The sequence below is a fragment of the Dendropsophus ebraccatus genome, chromosome 5 (assembly GCF_027789765.1).
Source record: "Dendropsophus ebraccatus isolate aDenEbr1 chromosome 5, aDenEbr1.pat, whole genome shotgun sequence".
Lineage (NCBI taxonomy): Eukaryota > Metazoa > Chordata > Amphibia > Anura > Hylidae > Dendropsophus > Dendropsophus ebraccatus.
In genome coordinates, this window is record NC_091458.1 from 126,975,949 (window position 1) to 126,990,500 (window position 14,552).

The 14,552-nt window shown below is 43.4% G+C and overlaps 1 protein-coding gene across 3 annotated transcripts in view; it reads right to left on the reverse strand.

The window, feature by feature from the left end:
- Positions 1-14,552, reverse strand: part of TPST1 (tyrosylprotein sulfotransferase 1) — a 60,783-nt gene that overhangs the window by 21,234 nt on the left and 24,997 nt on the right. For all 3 annotated transcript variants that reach the window (XM_069971196.1, XM_069971198.1, XM_069971197.1), the window contains exons 2-3: positions 11,822-12,770; positions 1,394-1,592 (exon numbers count right to left, since the gene is read on the reverse strand). In XM_069971196.1, coding sequence (XP_069827297.1) covers positions 1,394-1,592; positions 11,822-12,770 — 1,148 coding nt within the window. The remainder of the gene's footprint in view (positions 1-1,393; positions 1,593-11,821; positions 12,771-14,552) is intronic.

Genomic DNA, 14,552 nt, shown 5'->3' on the forward strand with positions numbered 1-14,552 from the left:
TATCAAACTTCCGAAATGACCATGACCGATCAAAACTTTTGACATGTCTTTCTATTCCATGACTGTGCCCATCTAAATGTTTACTGTATGTCTTATTTCTAAATTTAATTAATGTGAAGTAGGTTCCCTGTTCTTACTCCTCCACTCATCTTTATACTAAGGACACAAGGTTGGGTAATAATGTCTACCTGGTACTCAATGTCCAAATTGATTCCAAAACTTTTAAGTAGGTAGATCTTTGTGCATCAGAAGATCGCTTTACCATGGATACGTCCCACTGCACATGCACAGAACTTGTTTTGTGGGAGGTATCCATGATAATCCGATCTTCTGTCTCCTGCGACTGCATGCCGGATCAGGATGTACAAAAATGTCAAAAATTACCAACAGAAAACTGAAAGGAGACTGCGCAAGGCAGGCGCACACATTGTCACAGAAACACCTCACTGTCAGTCCGGGGATTAGTCTTTGTTTTTTGGAACAGGCCGGATCACAGAGCAGTGCGGAAGATCCATATGCACTGCTCATGTGATCAGCAATGGGAAACTAGCATCATGAATACATGCATAGCCATGCTTCAGTTTCCCTTTAAGTATTATTACTATGTCTGGCATTGTATAAAACTGCTTCTTTGAAAGTCATAGAGGTGGGGGCAGATAGACTATATTTAGTTAGAGCTGTAAAATGTTGTTATAAAAAACTTTTGACATGTCATAGGGACACGTTAAAAGTTTTGATTGGTCCAGGTCTGAGTGTTCAGACCCATACTGATCGGGAGAGTGTGGAGAGGACTGGACTGCAGCATTAAAAAAAAAAAAAGTCTGACTTTAAAAAAAAAAATCGGGAGTGGGGAGAGGATGCGCTGCAGCATGTCTTCTCCTCGCTCTATCTCCTGTACAGTAACTTTTTAAAACTTTTGACTGATCAAAACTTTTGACACGTCTCTATGACATGTCAACATATTTTTATAACGACAGGTACACTTTAAGGCTATGTTCACACTACGTCAAACTACGGTGGTAGTTCTCGCCGCAGAACTACGGCCGTAGCGTACACACATCGTATGCACTCCGGCCGGGATCCTATGCGGTGCCGGAAAAAACTGACATGTCAGTTTTCTGCGGCCGGAATTCAGTGAATTCCAGCCGCAGAAAGACCTGTCAGTGCACACAGTGAAGCAAGCGTCTCCGGCCACTTGCTTCACTGTGGGCTATGGGAAGCTCTGATGCGGGCGCGATGATCCGGGCACAGACCGCCGTTCCGTGAACCGTCCGGGGTCGCGGAACAGCCGGTCTGTTACCTAGTGTGAACATAGCCTAAGGGTGCAAAGGCAACACAAAAATAGCAGAATTCTAGTTATAAGTGCACCTAAAATAATATTTTCACCACTTACCCGTCTTGTATTATCAATAACTTTCTGATCTGGCTTTCCATAACTGGGAGGGTTGGCATATGGATCATAGCCCAGTTTGGCTAACATTGGTGCAATAACTGGCATATCTCTTAAAACATCTGGCGGTATTTTGCCGACCCATTTTGACAAAGCATCCACATTCACTGGCTTGATGACTTGATCAGTGGATCGCTCAACCCTGAAAAGAATAAACAAGAAATAAGATAAGATAAGGTCATCTTTAAAAATTACTTTCCATGAGGACAGGATCTGAATGGACACCATGTAAGACAAATGTATTGTTGGTGGAGATCTTCTTGCAACAAAATGATACCTTGCGTCAGTACGAGGATTTACACAGTTTCGGAGCTCCCAGGATCATAGTGAATGATGATGATGCCGGGAGTTCCGAGGTCCGATGTGCAGTATACAGTCAATGCACGGACCATATATTGCAGGCAGGTGAATGGCAATTAAACTGATTTTCAGGTAGTGTTTCCTGAAAAATCAGGTAGTGTGACCTGAAAAATCAGTTTAATTGCCATTCACCTGCCTGCAATATATGGTCCGTGCATTGACTGTATACTGCACATCGGACCTCGGAACTCCCGGCATCATCATCCGGGCACAGACCGCCCAATGGCCCACATGGCCCAATGGTAAGCTAGAAACAAATAACAATCAGCGAGATCTGTGCTTGTTTGCAGAGAGGTCACAAGCCAAGGAGATGGCAACGATTTCAGCTACAATTTACCCCATGCTTTCAGGGGTAAAATGTAGTAAATGTACTAGAAACTTTTGCCTAAGCCCTGCCCATTTGGCAAGTGCTGTGTTAAGTGGTAAAAAGTCACAAATATTTGCGCAAAAACAAGGCTTGACACTTCACACCAGAAAATTGGTGTACTTTGTCCCCAATAGTTTATATATTAGGACCATTTATTATGTTCATGTTAATGATTCTTAATCAATATGAGAACTACTGCTTAACAAATAGGAACACGTCTGTATATTAGGTCCCCCGTCATATAGATCCCAAACATGATAAAGCAAGTATAACATGTAGCCAATATGCTTACATTTAATATAAAACATTTATAATAACACCTGCTTATATATTTATCATAGATATATATAATATTATATATTACACACACATACACACCAACAGATTTATTAATGTATCTGATGTCCTTAGTAAATTTGGTGGTGACAAAACTAAATCCCGACCATCCCGCTACACTAGACGTGGCCGATTTTTTTCCAAACAAGTTTTTATTGAGGAATGGAAAACCTAGATAACGGTTTGTTTAGTAAATAAGTCGGCTATGGTGGGCTTTAAAGGACATGCCCACTTTCAGTAAAAAAAAAAAAATTATGGGCGTGTTGGGTTTTTGGCATTTTTGTGTAGCACAACGTTGGTAAATGAGGCCGAACCGTAAACCAGCATAGAAATGGACAAAAAGTACATTAGTAAATTAGCCCCATAGTGTTTATGAAAATGTCCAGATGTAACATACATCTATAAGATAATAAGAGAGGAATCACTAATAGGGCAGACTCGATGGACCAAGTAAGTGGTCTTTTTATGCACAATCTTCTATGTTTCTTAAGAGACTCTCTGACATGCTAGACTTTATAGATGTGCATAAAGGTCAAACTTTTTACCTTTTTTATTTTTATTTTAATGGCTGTCCTAGCACATTGAAATTTTAAAATTTTAAATATGAGACATCTTCATCAACGATATGAACTAAAAATGTCCCATTGCTTTGTTTCTACAGCAAATCCTATGCAGTGTAACATGATCCTGCTCTCATAGTCCTTGTGTTTGGCTTTCAGCTTTGTGGTAACATAGGGGACTGTGTGAAAACAGTATGACTGCAGAGCTAGGCTTGTTTTCTGTTACCATGAAGATGCATAGGACGAAAAAGAAGAAAAATGACAGCGAATAAATTCCAATATTCTACTGCAGAGGTCCTTAACTGTCCGGACCTGTGCTGCAGCTCAGTATACCTGCACTGACCTGCCCTGGCTCCCTCCCTGTCAGTCACTCTTGTGACCGCAGCGGTCACAAGAGGCCGCACTCTGGCTCTGATGCCGGCGCTCGAGTGACGCCACTGGAGTGCCGGCACCAGGACAAGGGGAGAGCGGCCTCTTGTGACCACTGCAGTGCGGCCACAAGGGCGAAGAGAAGAGGAGACGCCCGCGGTCAGTATAAGTGGGGTTTTTTAATGTTATATGCTAGATGGGAGGGGGGAGCACAGGGAATCTATACAATAAAGGAAGCACACAGCGTGAATCTATATACTACTGGGGGAGCGCACAGGGAGGCTATTTACTACTAGGGTAGAGCACAGGGGGGCTTTATACTACTGGGGGAGAACACAGGGAGCTATATACTACTAGGGGAGAGCACAGGGGGGCTATAAACTACTGGGGGAGAGAACAGGGGGCTTTATACTACTGGGGGAGAGCACAGGGGGCTATATACTACTAGGGAGCACACAGAGGGCTATATACTACTGGGGAGAGCACAGGGGGCTATATACTACTGGGGGAGAGCACAGGGGGCTATTTACTACTGGGGAAGAGCACAGGGGGGGCTATATACTACTGGGGGAGAGCACGGGGGGCTATATACTACTGGGGGAGAGCACAGGGGGCTATATACTACTGGGGGAGAGCACAGGGGGATTATATACTACTGGGGGAGAGCACAGGGGGACTATATACTACTGGGGGAGACCACAAGGGGGCAATATACTACTGGGGGAGAGCACAGGGGTCTATATACTACTGGGGGAGCAACAGGGGGCTATATACTGGGGGCAGTCACCCCCTTTGTATTTAATTTCAAAGGGCTGGTGAGAGAGAAAAAATGCCAGTTTTCCCACTAATAAGCATCAATTCTGTATGTAAATAGTTCAACAACATTTGTAAAAAGTAACAAAAAACGTTTACTACTGATGTTCAGCTCGGACCTTAACCTGACAATAGACCCCGGTAAGTGGACCTTCACTAAAAGCACCAGAACCAATAATGAACTGAACAGTCTAAACATTAATAGCGTCAAAGGCCGTCCAGTGCGGTTACCCGTCTCAAGCAATTGCCCTTTAAATAGCTCATGGGACTCACACATACATAAGTCGCAGAAGTACTATACAATAATTCTAATATACTTTTATGTTGTTGCCAGTGACATTCTTAATGCTACATGAAACATAATTTTAAGGTGACATTCTGAGAAGAATTAGAAATACAATGACTTATTAATGAGCTGAATCATTAAAGACCTATTTAAAATGTCAACTGCTTAGCGAGTAAGAAGCAAGTAGTCTGCTACCGAAAATGTCACCGCCGCTAATGAGCGTTATAGAAGTGACTGAATACTGTATACCAGCACTGAGCAAGGGAACCTCCAAAGGATCATGTGAGGCTATAGGCCCAAGACCCGGTATGGATCAGCATAACAGTATACTCCAGGGGAGTAAATAGACCACTTAGGTCTTCTGCACAACATTGGACCTACATGGTTCTCCTAACAGGAGGAAGTACGTGTCACCATAGTGCCAAATTGTATCCATAACGTGACCCATTGTCTTGGCTGTGCTCCATGGTATATCTGAAGCCTGGAAGGTTTTGTTTTCCTGACTAATATCTTTTTTAACAATGAGCTCCCTTTAACGTGTTGTACGCTGTTTATGGACCCACTTCTGTAAAATGCAACTGAGAAAATGTCAGGAAAATCCTACTAGAACAGCTGAACTTTATATGGGGTTAATCCGAATCACTGCAAAACCTTGGCTCTCCAGCAGTTTCAAAACTACAGCTCCCATCATGCCAGGGCAGCCAAAGCTAAAGCTTTGACTGTTCAAGAATAATGGGAGTTGTAGTTTTGCAACAGCTGGAGAGGCAAGGTTTCCTACCCCTGCCGTAGGAGGACCCCGGGGGAGTGCGGAGAGGTAAACATAGCTTCTTTATTGTTTTCCTGAAACAATCTATATATTTTTTTTCTCTCTTGGCGGATAACCCCATTAATTTTTGAATTGAGAATCTCTCTTTAAAGGGGAAGTGCGGTGTAAGACACTAAATAACACACATTACAAAGTTATACAACATACAACAGGGGAGGGCTGTGTTATTTAGGTGAATGGTCCCCTCCCCAGAAGTGTGATAGAGTATACTTACCGACTCACTGTCAACCCCTGCCACCCTCTTGGGACGATCACGTCATCTTCAGGAGGCTGGCCTCCCTCATGGCGGCCCCCCTCCAGTGCGTCATCAGCTGCTCAGCTGCCATTGGCTGAGCATAACAGAAGAAGATGTCTGGTGCTTCTGTTATGGACCACTTTAAGGATCAGACGTGTGACTTTTTTGGATACTACTGCTTTTTAATATACAAGTTTGCATTCCCTTCAATTCACAGTGTTTGATAGGGTTTTATAGGTTTTCTTTAATGAAATACAGGTAATTCCCAGAGACCTGACTGTCATGTTAACTGCATACACTTCACTCGTATTTAGAAGAAATCACGGAAGAATGAATAAGGGAGGCAGACAATGGGAACCGTGGTGAAAAAAGAAATCGGAATTACCAGCAAATACTTAACATGAAGTGACAGCTCTAATGCGTCTCAGACGTGGAATTATTTTCAGATCATATAACAACCGCTTCCAAGTAAACCGGAATGCCTGTAAGGTTAATGAGATCTCTAAAGGCCGGAGACATACACTATGGATTAGGAAACAAACACACAACGGATAATCGGCAACCAAAAGCCAATATTACAGAGCAGGCAGCACTTAGAGACAGATGGCAGTGCCCAATTGGTAACTAATAACACTTCACCATGAAGCCATATGAAAATGGGTATGTGCGTGCCATCAATTATTAAAGGGGTTGTCCAGCGAAAATATTTTTATTTGAAATCAACTGGTGTCAGAAAGTTATATAGATTTGTAATTTACCTCTATTAAAAAATCTCAAGTCTTCCCATACTCATCAGATGCCGTATGTAATGCAGGAAATGTTGCTTTATTTTCAGTCTGACACAGTGCTCTCTGCTGCCACCTCTGTCCGAGACAGGAACTGTCCAGAGTAGGAGAGGTTTTATATAGGAATCCTCATAGAAAGCCTCTCCTGCTCTGGACAGTTCCTGTCTCGGCCAGAGATGTCAGCAGAGAGCACTGCGTCAGACTGAAAATAAAACATTTCCTGCAGGACATACAGCAGCTGATATGTACTAGAAGACTTGAGATTTATTAATTTAAGTAAAATCTATACAACTTTCTGACACCAGTTGATTTAAAGAATTTCCACTGGACAACCCCTTTAATGCTTTTTCTCTGTGTATCTTATATTTTAGCAGCATTTCATACCCTCTCCTCTATTGGTAATTTTTTTTGTTATGGGGGAAAAAAATCACTATAGAGAACTGAAAAAAAGTTCTAAACCATAAACCTAGGGATGTGGAAACTACATTAAAGTGCTCCTACATGGAAAGTGGTGGAGACGCTCCCGCAGCAGTTGTGGCACTCACTCCCAGGAATGTTAAGTGATTCCAATTTGCAGATTCACACAGACGTGTTAAACGTCACCAGCAGGGCCTCGCCAAATGACTCATTACTTGTAACTTTTACAGGATACGACTCTGCCAACTAGGTGGCAAATGCTGATAAAAAGGTAAAATCCCAGCAAAGGATGCAGTCTATCTGTAAGCTGTAGAAACCACAAGGGAGTGCTCAGCTATCAGCCCCACAACCATAGCTGACCCATCCTCTCCTTCTCCCTCAGGGCCTCCTGCGTACCATCCACAGCCATGCAGGGAATATTTCAGTCAGTCAATGAATACGATTGAGTACAGTATCGCTACCATGCTAACTGATATATACATTACAACAAGGCCTGGAGCATACACAGCCTTGCTAAGAATACAAGATAACACATGACTGACTTGAGTAGTCACTGTCACAAAGACTCTTTCAAGAAATACACGGTTAATAGTGACCGTCAAATTCAATTTTTTTCACAAGGCTAAGCAGGTTTAGTCTCGGAGAAGGTAAAAGTAGCCTACAGGGTAATGGCTGACTATTTACCATCACTGTCTAGCTTTCATGCTCAGTTACATTATAATACAAGCTGTATTCATGCGGTAGGGTAACTATTTATGTCCTGCTACTAATATAGCAGTAATTTATTCAGCAGTGCTGCACTTACTTCTCACTTTAGAGCACAAGTGTCAAACTTGTCGCTTTTCAGCTGTTGCAAAACTAGCAGCTAAAGCTTTGGCTGTCCAGGTACAATGGGGATTGTAGTTTTGCAACAGCTGAAGGACCGCAATGATTTGTAACAATCATGTATTATCACCTACAAGATCCAAGACATCAAGAGACCTCTGGTATAGGATATGAGCTAATTTTTAGGCCTTGTTCACACAAAATCTTCGGAACCAAACTGGAGGATTTGCGGTCGCCACTTATCGAGGGGGGAGCTAAAAAAAAGTCTGCATTCCCGCCGTATGCATAGAGTGAAATGAAGGGCAGAGTAAGCTGTAGGCGTCTGAGGTATGTATAATAGAGAAATGGTAGAGTGGCGCTGTGCCAAAGCAAAACACACTTCTTTCACCCATTCGGTCGCCCTTGTATCCTACCGGTATTACTGTACCGCCTCCTCTGGCTCTCAGATCTCACTGCAGAGGACTGCAATAAAGCAGCACTGGCACGCATGTGCAAGATCTGAGAGGCAGAGAAGGGTACAGTATTACCGGTAGGATACAAGGGCGGGCCAGATGGATGAAAGAGGTGTGTTTTTTTGCTAGGCACAGCACTGCTCTACTCTAGCTTGCTCTGCCCTTCATACAGTCGCGGCATACAGAGGGGATGCGGCCATGGCGGCTTTTGAACTTCCTTGTATCCTATTATACGTCCCTCTCTTATTCATTTTTATTTGGTGTGTGTTGGAAGAGGGGTAATCTTATACAGCGAGTATATCCCAACTGGAAAAGTTGGGGGTCATCTTATAGGCCCAAAAATACGGTACTTTATATTAACATGTTATATGACTCTAGGTTTGGTGCCAGACTCCTCCTTTAGGGTGCCTTCACACGTACCGGATCCGCAGCGGATTTCACACTGCGAGTTTGTGGATCCTGGTATAGTGAAGGCCTATGGGGTCACATACCCGCAGCGGAATTTTCATTCCGCTGCGGATATGTAACCCGGCCCCTTTAAACCCCGCCCCTCCAGCCTGGGCTGCCCTGCTCTGTAGCGACTCTGTCCATAAGATGGACGACATGGATGAGCATGTAACCATGCCCCGCCCCCCAGTGTCCTCCATAGACATATACAGGCTCAGTGGGGGGAGGAGCATGCTCCTTCATGTCAGCCATCTTATGGACAGACTCACCACAGAGCAGGCCTGGTGGAGGGGAGTCTGATATTAGTTCTATGAGGTACACAGGGCGCTGCTGTCAGTAAAAGCAATGAGTACACTTACTAATACTATACACTGAACTAATTTTACTATAAAATGGCCAACCCCTTAAAATACAACTCGGCCTGCAAACATAAGCCCCATATGGCTAAAGTGATGAAAGCATTATAAGCAGTTAAGGCTCTTCGGAAAGAAAGGATGCTAAAACAAAACAAAACAAAAAAAATGCTGTTGCCATAGCAACCTGTCTGCCGCTTTCCAGCATTCACATTTTCTTGCTGTACCTAAATACCATGCACATTTGCATATGGCCAATACGAACTTTCAGCTTTATTAATGTGTTTATGCCGGAGTTGTAGAACATGTTTATCACTGTATTTTATAAGCAAATTTCTACTCTAGCATGAAACCTCTGACAATTTACCTTTGACAAAGGAGGGGGAAGGGAACCATGTCATAAAGGTTATAGTGACATTCTTACTGCCCAGCTCTATACAGAAACGTGATGCAAGACTTCATGGCCTGCATCTCGAATAAGGGGCCTGAATGCCTATGTGTCAGATGAATGCCGGCCTCTTCCCCACTGCCCATCAGCGTGATAATCTTCTGGCGTCTCACTATACACATCTTATTTCAGATCCTAATCCAGAGGCCATGTTGCATTTTTCTCTAGCTGGAAGAAAGAATATGCAAATAGCTCTCACACCACTTAGGCAAAGTCCCTTTAAGTCAGCAATTCACTCCATCTAGGCGTCTTACAATATGAATAGGGATATATGCCAAGCCAAAAATCTCTCCAAAGGGAAAGACTAGCCATCTGCATAAAGAGGTTGTTGCCCCTCTTCAGTGCAGAACAGGGTGTTGGGTGACTAGTGAGAGGCCTCTAGAGGTGGCTCAAAGGTATAGTGGTATAGACTTTCCCTTTGAGAGATTTTTAGCTTGGCATATACCTTTTATGTTCTAAGACTCCAAGATGGAGTAAAACACTGACTTGAAGGGACACCATTTTGTCTAAGTAGTGTGAGAGCTATTTGCATATCCCTTCTTCCTAAAATTCCCAGTGTAGCAGGAAAGGCCATTAAGACGTTTCTTTAGGTCTTCATTTAATGTTCTCTCCTTTCTATGCGGCTAGCACTCCTCCCTTGTAAGACCCATGTGGCCCCATATGCATATGGTAAGTACCTCCTCTTTCTCCCATTCTACCTGCTGGTGTATTGGAGAGTAGTAACATCTTGTTCACACTTGCGTTGCTTGGCCGCCTTCTCTGCCTGTGGCGCCTGCGGGGTGTGGGGGGGTCCATGGGGTTTGGTCATGTGACACTGGGGTTGCAGGGCCATTCTGTGCCCCACCCCCACCCCCCCTGTTGGCGCTTGCTTTGAGGGGTTGGCAGTCACTGACTGGCACAATGTTGTTTTAGAGTAGGGACTTATGTGTGCCACAAGACCTGCACGCGGCACATGAGGCAATATGGTTTGATCAAATTATATACCAACATTCTAGCATTGGTTTTTAAATATAGCCGAGAGGCATTATTGTAAACCATGGGTGTGAGGTGCAGCAACTCCTCTTTCTCTAGGTCTGTACTTCCTATTAACCTCAAACTGATGGATGGGCACTAACCCAGGCTCCTCTACAGTCCACCTTTAATGACGGTCCCTTAGCTAAGGGATACTAAGGCACGTTTGGACCCCACACCTAAAAATACTGACTAAAATACTACGGCCAAGATTGATCAATCTGCCTGAATCCAAAACTGTCTGGGTTTTGCCCATGGCAACCAGTCACAGTTCATCTTTCATATCTTAACAAGCTCTGGAAAAATGAAAGCTGAGCTGTGATTGGTTGCTATGGGCATAATGAAAAATCTGGGCCTGTGTGTGAATCCAAACAATAGTTATGCAGCGACACAAGATAGGGCCTATAAGTCCAACGAAAGCTGTTCCAGCACACAGCAGTTCCAGACAAGAATATATTCCAATAAGTTTATTGAAACAAAGTGCTCTCCGTGATGAGGTTTCTCTTCTCCCAAAGCGGACAACTTACATACAACATACACAGAGAACTAGACATAGGTATGAATGTTTAGGCACAACGTCCATCAGCACTCTTTATACATCACCAAGACTGTGTGAATGAAGGGCGAGTTCATCTGCATTCCAGATTTCTTTGTATGACGCTGCTAAGAAAGGCAACGTGCTGGTCATGTCAGGTGTGACATTTTGGAAGCTCTGCCTCTATCTCATGAGTCTGTATGTATGACAAGGCAGCACTTTAATCCACTCTGAAATCATCATCATCGCATGTTAAAGTGACACTCTCACCCCCTATTTGCATTCTGACTTTGTAAAAAAGTCAGAATGCAAAAGGGGGGTGACAGTGTCACTTTAAAGCGAATGTACCACCGGTAAATGGCTTTTGTGATTTTTACATGGATAGACCGGCGGGGATGCAGATGCCACAGTTCTTTTTTTGAACCGTGGCCCGGTTCCCACGTACAATGCCGGTCTATTCTCGGGCACCGGTCGGGGGTGAAGCACTGGAGGCGGGCTGGCCTGCCCCCAGTATGGAGCCGCGTCACAGAGAGGAGGGGGTTTCGTCATACCAGGGGCAGACGGGCACGCCTCCAGTGCCCAGGAATAGACCGGCGTTGTACACAGGAACTGGGCAGTGGTTCAAAAAAAGGACCAAGGCACCAGCATTGCCGCCGGTCTATCTATGTAAAAATCACAAGAACAAATAACTGGTGGTACATTCACTTTGCTCTCAGAGTAGACTGAAGTCAATATATGTGGGAATCCAGCCTTAGTGCTCCTTTACATGCTATCCATGTTCAGCATCCTAAAATGCATTCTAAGTACAAAGATTTCTGCATAGGTTTTTGGTGGAAAAGTGAAGCAGTTGTCTGGGCCCATCTATACATGAAGCAGGTCCTGTATACACAGAACAGGGGGATAGCAATGAGGCTCGTGACTACAGTCTATCAAAACTCTTACTTACTTGGACAGAGATACACCTCCGGCTTTGCCAATCATTTCTTCATGGTGTAGCACAGCATCATTCCAAGGAATTGTGAGGAATTTCAGTAAGGTTTTCATCCAACGTTCCGGATGTAAAACCAACTGTTCATAATGCACCATCATACAGCGGTCGTATCCCACTTCGATGCACTGATTATACATGGTCTCTATAGCCCGGTTCCACTTGGTTAAGCAATCTCTATAGCTATTCAAATCAAAGCCGGCGATAGTAACTTTTCTAGAGATCATCGAGTGCACAGAAGCACGTCCATCTCTCACCATCAAGACAAATTTGGCATTGGGAAATATTTTGGCTAAATAAGACAGTGATTTCAAAGCAAATGGGTCTTTGTTACACAAGTATGGGGCAGGTTCTCCATGTTTAACTATAATTTCCAGTAAAAAGGCTTGCATTGCTGCATCTAGTACTTCGTCCGTAACACCGGCCTCATCTAGGCGTATTTTTTCTTTACTGGATCGTGCCCACATCTGTTTGACAGCTAATATTCGTGGAATCACTCTGGTCTCCTCTCCACAACGAATCTCCGGGTGGGCATCAAGCATGGCACGCATCAATGTCGTTCCACTGCGAGGTACTCCTCCAATAAATATTAATGGCATGTCTTTGTTATAGGCAAAACTAGAATTGGCTCTTTGCTCAGTTCTTAGAGTTGCTTTGGGACTTTCCATTTTAAGAGGCTGACTGCGTTCCTCTATTCGATGGTGGCACTCCATTGCGTGTTGACCTAAGTAGAATACAGTTACCGAGCTTATTACAAGGCAGGCCAGCAGCAAGTTTTGCTTTAGTTTTCCAATCATTTTTGACGGCCAAGTCCCCCGAAATGAGACAGATGGAATTGTTGCAGTTTTATTTACAATGGCACGCCACATAGATTTTACTCCAAAAAGGTGAGCGCCATCTGTTTTATCTGCAGAACAAAAAGTAAACTCACATTAATTATTATAGACAAAACAGACAGAGAAGGGCTGGCTAGATGGCACAATCTGTGTGATGCTGCCAACCTTCCTTTAAAGAATGCAAAGAAATAACAAATTACCATCTGGGACAGGATTCCACTAAACAAACTAAAGCAACTGTACTAAAATGAAATCCGGTCCTGTCTACATATGGTATATACAGCAACCAAACAAATAAAAGCAACTGGTGCACGTTTGGAGAGCTTAAGTTCAGAATACGCAGCTACAGACTATTGTTCAATTATGACACATCATATATATATATTATATATCATAAAAAACATTAGTGGGGGTCTTCCAAAAGTAACTAAATCATATCTTACCAGTAATTTAGTAACTAAAATGAGTTCCATAGTATTTAATAAAATGGGTTTCTTTAGAGTTCTACAGACCTGCCTTGCATCCCAAGACTAAAGATCTCAATAGCCGAGACTAGAGGACATAAGCAGATGTGACAGGCAGAGCAGTGAGTCAGCCTCTCAGTATACTGCCTCCCCAACTAAAGAGTTTATGTATTAATGTCACAACCATTGCTCCCGAGCACAATTCTATTATCATGGAGTGACGCACATTGGCAGTATTTATAGATCCTTACAGTCCGCCGAGAAGGTCAGCGTGAAATGACTGGGACCAATCAGGGCTTAAAAGTAGCCTTTTAGAATGACAATTCAGGAAGCCACTATTGATTTTTAGATAGAGACTGAAATTTGAGGGAATCGCTGTGGTTACGATACTAACAACATTGGATAGTTTCCTTACATAGCAGCCATCATTTTTCCAGTCTGGCAAGGACACCAGTGACCTGTTCCACTGTACACACTATGGGTAGCTGGGGGCTGTGCTCAGTACATGCAGCAGCTGCATCATCATCATCATCATCATCTTAGATGCGTTCTGCTGAGGTCAATGCAGCACACAAGGCTATGACAGGAGGTTTATACCAGCTTCAGGAGATTTATAGCAGGATACCATTTGTTTTTAGAGAGCATTGGGGAGTGGGGCTCTTAGAGGATGTTTGCTTGATGAATACCTGCGCGCAGTACATACAGCTAAAAGAAGATTTCTTGGACACTAGAGCTGAGCTAACGTTGAGCGCGCTCAGGGTCACCCAGTCCAGAGCGTGTAGCAGTGGCTGAAGTTGGATGCAGCCCAAGGAAGTCCCAGAAAATATGGATACAGCCTATGGCCTATGCCATATGCTCAACGTTAGCTCAGCTCTATTGGGCATGAATCTCTATACTCTTACTGCTGTCAGTCACAGGACATGCAATTGCCAATGACTGAATGTGACTTACTATACACGTAACATTATGATTCTGAATGACTTTGCTCACCATCATTTACTAACCCATCTGAACACTGGATAGAGAATTAAGCAAGATCTTCATCTGAGACTCCAAAACATTTCACAAATATATCTATTACACATGTAACATGCTAAATGCTAGACATTCACTTATATACCATCTAGATTACAACACACCCTGTCGCTTACCGATAAGTATTCTAACATCCCTCCAATGTAGCGTAAACTTTACCGTCTGACTCTGGAACCTCTCCTTTTCAAACCGGTACACCTAAGCCACAAGATGTCTGCAATATTCTCCAAAAACCTCAATTCTGCTAAATACGTCCTCTTTTTAATCCACCCCCCTAAAATCTCATACCTAGGGCATTAAATAGGCTTCCTTTTTTCTGCAATGATCTTTCTCATCGAATCCACTACATGTAAA